The sequence below is a fragment of the Ascidiella aspersa genome, chromosome 5 (genome assembly GCF_963924565.1).
Source record: "Ascidiella aspersa chromosome 5, kaAscAspe10.2, whole genome shotgun sequence".
NCBI lineage: Eukaryota > Metazoa > Chordata > Ascidiacea > Phlebobranchia > Ascidiidae > Ascidiella > Ascidiella aspersa.
Genome location: NC_139451.1, coordinates 6,777,069 through 6,788,711, shown reverse-complemented (window position 1 = coordinate 6,788,711; position 11,643 = coordinate 6,777,069). Strand labels below are relative to the sequence as shown.

The 11,643-nt window shown below is 36.2% G+C and overlaps 1 protein-coding gene across 1 annotated transcript; it reads right to left on the bottom strand.

Moving 5' to 3' along the window:
* Positions 1-2,789: 2,789 nt before the first annotated feature.
* LOC146141656 (uncharacterized) lies at positions 2,790-3,811 on the bottom strand. Its single transcript, XM_083390241.1, has 3 exons — positions 3,540-3,811; positions 3,267-3,450; positions 2,790-3,198 (listed from the first exon to the last, which is right to left on the bottom strand). Exons 1-3 carry the CDS (start codon positions 3,670-3,672, stop codon positions 2,904-2,906), a joined length of 612 nt encoding a protein of 203 aa, XP_083246367.1. The 5' UTR covers positions 3,673-3,811; the 3' UTR covers positions 2,790-2,903.
* Positions 3,812-11,643: the final 7,832 nt, after the last annotated feature.

The window sequence follows — 11,643 nt, the reverse complement described above, 5'->3', positions numbered from 1 at the left end:
TATTCACGTCGTTTAACATATTATTATAATTAATGACTTTCTACACATTTAGCACTGCCATCATAGTTAGAATGACTAAATAAACACTTTCAGCACATCTATCTTTAAGTATATAATTTTAATACAGGAAACACACATTGTCTTTGGAATTGGGTAGAAATTGTTTGGGGTCACATGATACAAATCGCAGCCAGGCGCGGTTAGGCTTAGTCATTTTATTTTCGACAGCTGGTCCAAGCCCCAAGCGGGAGTTATCTTTCTCATATTAACCATTAAACTTGGTGATAAGCAATTAATACTAACAAACATATATTTACGGGCCTATAACAATGATATAAACCAGCCTTTTTGACTAACTTTTTTCCAGACCTTCTTATATCACAGCTACTGACGGCGAAATGGTTGTAGGAGGTGTTTTTATTATTGTTCCCGCATACAGCCAAAGATTACGGGCCACTGGGCAGGCTCGAAAATAAAGTAGTCAAGAATTCAAAGAAAACCAATGGCAGCGACTCGTATAGACTTATTTCTAACCTCAAAAGTCATTATTGATTGAAGCGCGTTAACCGTTTAAGGCCGTTTACACTACAAGCGACGCGACGCGCGTCATCGCGCCGAATCGCTTGCGAAGCGAAAAATCGCTTGTCGCGTGAAACCTAGCCTTGAAGGGCAGTGAAAGACATTTTGCTATTTGTGTTATTTTTTTGGTATTTTGGTGTTTGCTTTAGTAAAACATGAATATTTAGGAAATTTGGTATATATTTAGTGCCTTTTGCGACAACTATGCCAAATGCTTGAAATTTTTGTAGTACTTATTTCCATTTTTCAGCGCTGGTCTAGATTCCTACCATCTTTTTTCTAGTTATAGTCAACATTGAAAGTTAAAGAAAAAATATTATAATGGATGAGATTTTTATCAATAAAGTGAAAGAGTTCTCTAGTTTGTATGACACTAGTTGTCATGCCTATCATTGATCGGAATGCAAAGGATAATAGCTGGCAGCAAGTTTCAACTAATTTAAATATTTCAGGTCGGTATAAAGTAGTTGGTATATTAAATAATGCAGTTTAATCTCAGTAACTTAACTTGCTATGGTGCTATGCATTTATCCTAAAGTTTGTTATTATACTTGATGTTATTTTAAGGCTTATTTGTCACAATTTTCATAAAATATTAAAATATGAGCAAATTTTTACTACTAGATCATGACTAGAAGGTATACTTGACAGTTGAATTCAGACAGTACAGTTGAGCTCGCAGTATAGTTATAAAATACAGTTTGTGTCATCTTATTAAAAACTGGGCTTCTCAGTTATTTGAATATTACAATCTGAGATATTTTTGTAAAGATTTTTCACTATTTTTCAGTAAAAGATGCAAAAGAAAAATGCAAATCCCTCAGAGACAAATTTGTTAAAATAAAAAAGAAATCCAATAATATTCGTTCAGGGTCAGGCTACAGCCCAGTGAATAGCTGGCCATTGCTCGGAGCAATGTCCTTTATTGAGCCTTACATTCAACCGAGGAGGTATTAGCTTTTGGTTTATTACAAAATAGCTTAGCTATGGTTCTTCATTAAATTATTATACTGTTTGACAACATTAATTGAAGCAGCTGTAATAGCTTGCGAAGTAAATAAACATGTGATTTTATTGTTTTGACTATTTTTCCTTTTTTAAAAGAACATCATGCAATTTTGATGATATGGTTACGTTAGAACTTGAGCCATGCTCTGAACCTAGCTCAAGTTCCAGAGAGGGTGAAGCTGAACCACCCAAAAAAAGAGCGATGTAGATGTTTTCGAAAAAAAATTTTTGGAAATTTTAGAAACTGGTGGTGAGTAACTTTTGGACAAAAACTTTTATCATATAATAATTGATCCAATATTATATGTTCAAGTGGCTCCAAGGTTTTTTTTTTAAAGAATTGCAAAGTTAGTTTATAGTAACATTTTCAAATCTAGGTAAATTTCATCAAAAAGATTAATGTTTTTCTTTAACCTAATAAACACCACTGATATTTACAGGACTATATATATATAATAGGTGAATATTTTAACAGTATATATACACATCAAATATTCTGTTTTAGACAAAGAAGAAGATCCAGACAAACTTTTTCTATTGTCACTTGCTCCAAAATTGAAAGCCCTTCCTCCACAAAAATCATCAGAACTGAAGATTAAAATTTTAACTTTATTTCATGAAGCAGAATTTTTGTAAGAATTAATAAATGAACACATATACAATTTAAAAAAGTGTTGATTTTTAACACCTGTTAACCAATGCTGTTTGCCAGTCTACTTGACCCTCGTTATTAAAATAATCCATAAATGTAGACCGCACTTCTGCAGCAGCCTCCGAACTCCTACGGCCAAACTTTGTGAAACTTTCAAATGCTTGGCCAATTGTTTCCCCACGCCAGTTGCCTTCTATAATATTTCCGAAACGGTCCTCTCGGTCAAAATCACCCTCGTTGCAGTATGGGCGTAAATAATTGTGAAGACAGCAGCATGCCTTCACTAATAAGTCTGCACTTTCTGGCGCAGTTGTTATTGGCCTTCTAAAAACCCGCCACTTTGATGATAAAATTCCGAACGCATTTTCAACTATTCTTCTTGCTCGAGACAAGCGATAGTTAAAAATGCGTTTGGAAACATCCAGGTTACGACCAGGAAATGGCCTCATTAAATTACATTTTAAAGGAAATGCTTCGTCCCCAACAAACACGAAAGGAGTTGTTTTTAAACTGTTTGGCAAAATAGTAACATTAGGTAAGTTTAGCGTATTATTTTCCAACATTTTTCCAAAATTACAATTAGAGAAGACACTTCCGTCAGATTGTCTACCGTAAGCACCGACATCTATATAAATAAATCTATACTGGGCGTCCGCAACAGCCATCAGGACGATACTAGTGTATGCTTGTAGTTGTAAAACATGGACCCGGAGTTGCTTGGAGCCTGCAACACAACATGTTTGCCATCTATGCTCCCAACGCACTGCGGAAACTGCCAAAATTTATTGAAATCGCTGGCAATTTTAAGCCAATCTTCTCTAGATGGTCGTGGCATAACCTCGGAGTGCAAACACTCCCAGATGGCTGAAGAGGTTTCAGGGACCAGAATGGATATGGTGGATTTTGACGTCCTAAATGAGGCCGCAATTGTTGTGTACGAATCCCCAGTAGCCATATAACTGCAAAATCAAGATAAAACTCTTACAATTAAAAATCTACCCATACGATATAAGGTAAAGACTAGTACCGTAAAGTTATTGCAAGACGTTCTGCAGCGGATATCGATGTCCTTAAGTGGGTATTCCGCTTCGAGATCAGAGGTCCTATTTTATTAATCAAGGTATCAAATTGTTCCGGCGACATACGGAGGTATGTTTGAAATTCCGCCGTCCTCTCCAAACGCAATTCCATTATTAATCGATGGTATTCACCTGTTAATCGTAGACTAATACATTATTCCGCACTTTTTAAAATATAAACATAGCTCAGCCAACAAGAATTAAATGGTACTTATACTTACCAAGTTCATTCCTTCTTTTTAATATAGGATGAACCCACCACCTCCGGCTTCGCCCTTTTTTTTTCATTAGGTTTCTTCTTGCTAAAAGCAATGCCACCACCTTTTTGTTTACTTTATTGCTAAATCGTGCCATATTTTTTTGACCTTGACTGAACTGTACTTTTTGACAGCAGAAGGGCGCGTAGTTTGCCTTGTATCCATAGTGACGCTCTCGAGCGCCACCTGTAAGCACGCGAACTTGCGCTGCAGTGTAAACGCCTCGTCGCAAGCGCCTAAGCTCGCGCCGCGTCGCGTCGCTTGTAGTGTAAACCGGCCTTTACACTGGCGCGCGCAATCGCGTGAAACCTACTAGCCTTGAAGTGCAGTGAAAAACATTCTGTTGTTTGTGTTATTCTTTTAAACCTTACTACTTTCCTGCTGCTGTTACTATTATACGACAATAAATGCTAAGAAATGTTGTTGTCAGAACAGCGTTACCAAGCATAGTAAAATGTACATATCAAATACATTAAGCCAATCCAAAAATTTGTATATCATATAACTTCATTTCAACTAACTTGACGTTGCCTTGTTGCAATAGGAAATAATCTCTTCTGGTGCCAGTAAACACGAAGTATATTTCCATCACCAAGTGGTTCTGCTTAATTAGTATGCGTCATAACATATGTTTTTACCACAGTTATTATTATTAGTCTTGTGCTTTAATATGGACAAAACCGAGAATTTTAATGACGAAGAAAGGTTGGATGAAGCCTTAGAATTGCAATATAAATGGATAATTTCGTCAAACCAAGCAGACGAAAAGTATAGCCTATATGCGAATCGTGTAAAAAATCCTTTTCTACATCACGAGGTCGTCAGTCTCATATCAATAGACTGCATGTTGTTTCGGGATGCGACGCCATAACTATTGATAAATTAATGTCTCTTTGGATGATACCCAATATGGCTGTTGAGCACAATTTATACTGGTATCGGATTGGCTCCGAAACGAACGGGCGAGTACCGACACTATCACATCAGGTATAGGCTACGATCCTATATTATCGGACATACCAACTCTCAAATAATCCTGTAAGTGCTTAATATTTAAATTACACAGTAAACTCAAATTCCTGACTAATTATGCATATACCAATTTTATCTGTTCTGGAGTAAATAAAATAAAAAGGTTTGAAATCTAAATACTATATTTTACAAAAGTTCTGTATAACACACCTAACAGCCAATGTTACTGATTGAAGAGGTTTGCAGTGATCAAACGCTCGACTTGATTTTGTTACAATATGTGAAGCTGTCATATTGCTCTCTTCTCCATGTGCTAACACAGACACTCCTCCACAAATTGGTAGGTTCGAAATAAAATTTAAAAGATCTCTTACAGATTTGGACCTAACGTTATACTCAAAAATTTCTTTAGAGAGGCCAGACCATCCAAAGTAGTGCACATCTAATTGAAAATTTTCATTAACAAATATTTTATATTTTTGTTGATCGAATTCAGAGACGTGAGAATTGCAAATTTGTGAGAAATCTTTTCCATGTATCACTTTTTGAAACAAGACATTAGGCCCGTTTTAGAAATGAACTAAAAGTTTATAGAATTTTCTGGATTTCGTGGAGTGGGTGGTCTGCGAGCTACCTTTGTACTGGCTGCTAACTTCACTGGCATGTTTAATGTTGGAATTGATCCAAATTTTAACGTGTCCTGTAGATAAATAATAATTTATGTTTTTTAAGTAAACTAACATAATGACTATTTCTAAAATACACCAACTTTTCCAATCCAGGAATACAATACAGGTGTAGAATAGTTAAGAAATTGTTTAAACTAACCATGAATAAACTGGTCTGCTTTAAAATGACGACCACATATCTTTACTACACATCTCGTTTATATAAATCATCAATTGCTTTGTCAGCCCTGAGGCCAAGAATAATTTTTTCCGAATCATTTGCCCACTTGAGTTTTTCGCCTGAACAGAATCTTTTTGCTGGCACATGGTAAAGTTGGTCGGGATATTTACCATCACAATCAGGAATACAGCAATGTTTACTCATTTTCAACTAGTCTATGAAAATAGGAACAAAAGTTACTTTGACCAAGGTAGTGAAATCTTGCTCAAGGTTTACAAATACTTGACCAGTAAATAAAAGTCATTGTTAAAGGTAAGTAGGTCTAACACATGTACACATGTAAGAAGAAGTTTGTTCTTCGCCGACGACCAGTCTGTACTTCAAAGCACTTTACGCAAAAATCACCGAGATCTCCTGTGCACAACACAACTTGCCTAAAAAAATTTTGGGCGTGCGTTTGCCACACCATACAGACTGGGCCAACGAAATCTCGTTACTGTTGTATTACTAAAGTAACTATATTGTAATTTTTTCGTTCGTGTCGAAACAATGTAAATATTTTGGTCTTTAACTAACTTTATAAACTGCAATCCTAATAAACATATTACAAAATCTAATGAATCTCGCAGACTACAACCAACGTTAATTGTTGCTTTTGGTAAATTCAGTCAAGCGTGAGACGGCAGACTTAACAACAAATAATACAGCTACAATGGGCGGGGGAATTCCCGTGTCCATGCCTGTCACATAAGCCTTGATTTAACACCTACATTTTGGCAACATAATTGGTGGTATTTGTAAAATATCAACATGTAGGACAAAACTTTTTTTCTCGCGAACCATTTTGAGCTTTTGTACAGTGTTGATGTACCACCTAGATTACACCTTACTAGCATATACAAAAGAAAATGAGCATATGATAGCTGAATTAAACTTTACCAAACGTCATACCAGGAAGACAAAGAAGCCATAAATTAAACTAAACCCAGCAAAAAGTTTTGATGTGTTAGTTGTTTTTTTTTTCACCAGCTGGTCAATACATACGACGACAATAACTAAAACGTAGCATTGCACATTATCTGAAAGTTTTAAAAGTTGAACGTTTTCGAAATTTATACGTAGGCTAAAGTTAGTCGCGTACCACAGTTTTGGAACAACTGCCGTAGGTATTTTTAAAAGACATGAAAGTCGTCTACACAGCAAAACTAATAATATAATTTGGCTACACTGATTCTAGGTCAAATCATATATATTAAATTATCTTACAAATTAATTGTCATTAGGAATGAATTCCTTTGCTAATTATCTTGTACATGAAGCATGGGCAAGTTAATACGTAACAATTAGTAGTACAAAGAAGAGAATATTCTTAGTTCGTCACAAAGGACCTAACAGGGCTTGACAATGTATTTTGACTAAGCTTTTACAGTTATTGTTGGGTCAAATAAGCTATAACTAAACATGTTCAGAGTAGAATATAGAATCCTTAGATTCATATCCAATTTTGCCATTTATTTTGGATAATTGCAACCGGCATAATTTATTTGTTCTATGCAGATTGTTGCGCCTAATTGTAGTATCCGAGTGGCGCTATAGAGGCACAGTTGTAGTGCTTGCTTTAATTGTGGCCATGCAGGCGTTTTATGGTAACCTTGACAAAATAAATAAATCAGTATCAAACGTTATTGGGTGAGCAACTAACATGTCATGCCGATTGCAGAAGTCACAATTTCATTAATGTGATAAGTTGCAAATAACCTAGTAAAACATATTGGTGTTAGACACAATGCGGTACAGAGTTACTTTAGGAAACTTCTAGGCCAACAAAATTATATGATTAACCTCCCCCCCTTAGAAGTTTACAAATTGATAAAAAAATCTACTAGGATGCAATGGTATCAGAATCCCTTGATTCTAGTTTGAACATTCCTAGCTATAACGGTATACAAATTGTGTTTTGAGCATACAAATTGTCAATCTTTACTTATTTCCTCTGAATTGATTTCTCTCACCAAGTTCTGTAACCCTAATAAAGATGTGTTTATATTGGGCCCAAGTAAATGTTGTTTATGTCTGAATTATTTTGCCTCTAAACCTTATTAAAGTTTGGGATCTCAGCAGGGACAGGCCTCTACCTAAATTTTCCAAAATATTTTTGGTACCTTTACTATGCCGTTTATACCAGGCATGTCAATTATCCCGCCTATATTGTTTCACTAGAAGTGTTTATTATGTGTTTGGACACATGTTGTTTTTATCCGAATTTTTTTTTTTTTAGTCAATTTTTTTGTGGCACACTTTTGACAAGGAAAAAAACATAGTTGGAACATGAAAATTTCACAACTGTTAAATACCATCCTAAAGTTGTTTCTAATATAAAAAAATTTTGCCCAGGTTCCAAAGGGTGGTTTTTAGGGGGGCAAAACTATCATTTTTTGTTAATTTTGGGTTTGAGCACTTTTCAGAGATAAAAAAACTGATATATTTATGGATGGATACATGACATATACAATGCTAAGTAACAAAATTTTAAACTTTACCCCTGAACTGTTCATCCGGGGGGTCAAAATGTAAAACACTTTAGGAAATTTCAATGATATATTTACACTAGTAGGAAATGACATAAACATCTGAAAATTTCACAAATGTTAGAGAACCATTTAAAGCTGATGTTAAAATAAACATTTTACCTCTTGAAAAAAAGAGGAGTAATTTAGGGGGGGGCAAAATTAAAATTCGGCCGTTTTGTGTTTAGAGGTGTCTAAAAAACTAAAGAAAACATTAATAAATATAAATCGCTCTTCTGGTGTAAACGAAGTATAAACCGACGTTTCGGCAGCAGATACCAGCTGACCTCATCAGGGTTAATAATTAAAACGAGAGTGCGTTAGCCATCTTATATACTGAGAAGTAAAAAAATTGTAAAATCCTAGATTAAAGTTAATAATTCTAGACGTCGCTGAAGAATGCGATATATAAGCTGTGACGCGCCGGAGTCATCCGGTTATGTACTGCGCCGTCGGACAACGGGCGTTTATGAGCTAATTGCGTATAGCTACAACGACGAGTAGATTTTATTCATGGTGTTAGGAGATTTGTCAATCCGGATCTTTTGTAATAGTGCGGTTCCCAGTCTAGAATTTTACAGTTATCCCAATCAATTCCGTGTCGGAGTTCAACCGCATGCTCTGCCAGAGCTAACCTGGATGCCTTTTCGTGGCGGACATCACGCATGTGTTCGAGTTTCCTGGTATGAAAGGAACGTTTTCCCCTATGTATGTTGCTGAACAACCTCTACAGGGAATCTCATAAACTGCCCCTTGACGTTTTTCTGGTTTGACTGGATCTTTAGTTGAAGGTAAAATATTTCCAATTTTTCTGGCTGGTTTAAAAGCTGTACAGATGTGGTGGCCCTTCAAAATGCGTTTTAATTTTTTTCTCCCAGACCTGGAATGTAGGGAATAATGGCCAGACCTTTAGATTCTGGTTTAGATGTTAAATGGTTGGTTTTGTTACGAGGTTTGTTTTTCTATACCTTTAGTGGGATTAACCGTAACAGGACAGTAAGTATCCCTGTCTGCCAACATATTGTGAAGTTTATTATCGTACTCAGATTTATCCATAACAACTGTAACATTACCTTTGTCCGCCCGTTGAATTACCAAACCTGTGTTATTTTTGAGCTCTTTTAAGGCTTGTTTTTCGTCCGGTTGGAGGTTGGGTTCGATTGTTTTGTGGGATTTTAAACCTGAAATAACTTTACCTCTTACCAGATTAGCTTCACCGGGGGGTAATCTCCACCAGAGCCCTCCTTCAATTGAGGCTAAAATTTGTTGAGTAGGTACCTTGGCAGGTGCTACGGCAAAATTTAAGCCAAGTTTTAAGTTTTTGTAACTTGCCGTCATGTTGTTTTCTATATTTTTGATAGAGATTTTCCAGATTTACTTCCGCGTAATTAATACATTTTTGCAATGTATCCTGTGAAACAGAGTTAGAAAGGTCTTAAACAACTTATCCATACTTTCCTTGCTGATTTTTGCCCACATATGCGATTCCCGGATACGTAGTTTCAAGTACCGGAACCCGTTTTTTCGAGTTAGAGCTTTGGCTGCACGGTTGTTGTCCGGACTCTTTAACGTTACGCTCTTAGGCAGAACACGTGCTGAAATACAAGAATGGTTAAAACGAATATGGCAACGGTGTCTCGTATAACGATCACCTGCATGTAGGTACTTTCGAAACAACGAAAGTGCCTGTGGTGATATGTGCGAGTCTGCGATAAACTTAAAAATAGAGTTAGCTCCACCAGGCAACATATCAATAAATATAAATCGCTCTAACCGACGTTTCGGCAGCAGATACCAGCTGACCTCATCAGGGTTAATAATTAAAACGAGAGTGCGTTAGCCATCTTATATACTGAGAAGTAAAAAATTTGTAAAAACGTAGATTAAAATTAATAATTCTAGACGTCGCTGAAGTATGCGATAAGCTGTGACGCGCCGGAGTCATCCGGTGCAGTACTGCGCCGTCGGACAACGGGCGTTTATCAGCTATTGCGTATAGCTACAACGACGAGTAGATTGCCGGATACCAGAGATTTGTCAATCCGGAATGATTCAATGAACCGTCTTTTGTAATAGTGCGGTTCCCAGTCTAGTTTTCAATTATAAAGACAAATTATAGATTGCTCCTCAAAACAAAAGTATAGAAATTAAAGTGATTTCATTCATAGAATAAAAACTGGAAACAGAGTTGTGTACGCTGCCTCCACAATTTTTCATTTCAATCTGCGGCGGTAAAATATGTTGTTTTGTAAGAGCATTAATTAATTTCCTAAGAGAAGCCTATTTTCAAAAGGCAAGTCGCACGCGCGTAGTTTCACTAAGACGAGACACTTTACATAATGAATGTTGCACGCGCTGGACAAAAAAGCACAGCAGGGAGCCAGCCTCTTCGCGGCCACAGAATAAAGCAAGCGATACGAACGAACTCTGTATCGAAGGTTTTCTGCCGCTAGATTGGAGTAGATAGCTGTGTCTAAATCGAATACATCACACTATAGGCTTTTGTCCCCAATTAGAGGCGTATAGGGGGGGGGGTGCAGGAAAAAATTGTCAAATATTTTTTAATTATAAAGACAATTAATAGGTTTGCTTCGCCGCAAAATTTTGACTTTTAACTCAAAATAATTAACTTTTGGTGGCAGAAAAATAAAAATCCCCCGATAAATGGGTAAACTTTGCAAAGAAAAATATATTACAATGCATGCACAACTGGACGTTAATATATTTCATAAGCAACAGTTATCCAATGGTCACCACCCAGTTCATCAGAGAAGCTAGCTAGCTCGCCGTGTACTATTAATAATCGCGACGCGTTTGATTGGTAAGTTGTTTATCAAATCATCTCGAATTGCGATTTCGGCCTGTATAATTGAATAAGGTCCAGATATCCAATCGACTCCTTTGTTGGATCGGTTCAGTTTATGCAAAATCAATAATATTTCCTCATCATTCAATTCCTGCCCCAACTGTGAATTAATTTCTAACCAGTCGTTGTACGTTGGTATGTCAGCTGTTGCCTGCAATATATCCGCATGCGTTCGCCGATTGTAAATATTGATGAATGGTGCATTCAACTTCAAAACCTTATTTGAGCAGGAGGTTCTTTAACTGATTAGTAACTAAATTCCCTGCCCAAAGATCTACAATTCTTGCAATTCCACCTGGAAGTTGATATGGCGAAGTTTTAACAGATGTAAGTGTATTGGGCACAGCTTTGAATATTTATTATACGGTATTCTATTTAGTAAAATAACACATTATTACGTTTCTTAATAATTGGTTGAGCTACGACATTCGTGTATCACTTGAACCTAAAATATACATTAAAAATGATAGGTTGGCGTTTGAATATTCATAATTTGCCAGTCTATTTAGTGAAATATTACATTACTTACGTTTCTCAATACCTGGTTGGGCTACGGCCTTCAGGGCACTTTCATTCATGGAACCTAAAATATACATTAAAAATTTACACATTTATAAATTTGTACAAATTCTGCTTTATGTAAAACATGCTATCGTCAAAAAACAATTATACCTTTCTGCATACAGTTTTCCAAGCAAGCTGCCATTGATTGGTCCGTTTATGTGTTGCTTGAATCCATAATCAATAAATGATTTATATAATTGACGTGAATCTGATTTATACAAAAGATTTTCATTGAAGTCGCCCAAAACTA

What these genes read in the sequence shown, in the direction of transcription:
- LOC146141656 (XM_083390241.1), bottom strand. Translation starts at nt 3,672, where the DNA reads ATGGCACGATTTAGCAATAAAGTAAACAAAAAGGTGGTGGCATTGCTT. An exon ending in AAAAAGAAGGAATGAACTTG is followed by an intron (nt 3,451 to 3,539) that starts GTAAGTATAAGT and finishes TACGATTAACAG; the next exon opens with GTGAATACCATCGATTAATA. An exon ending in CGTCTTGCAATAACTTTACG is followed by an intron (nt 3,199 to 3,266) that starts GTACTAGTCTTT and finishes TTGATTTTGCAG; the next exon opens with TTATATGGCTACTGGGGATT.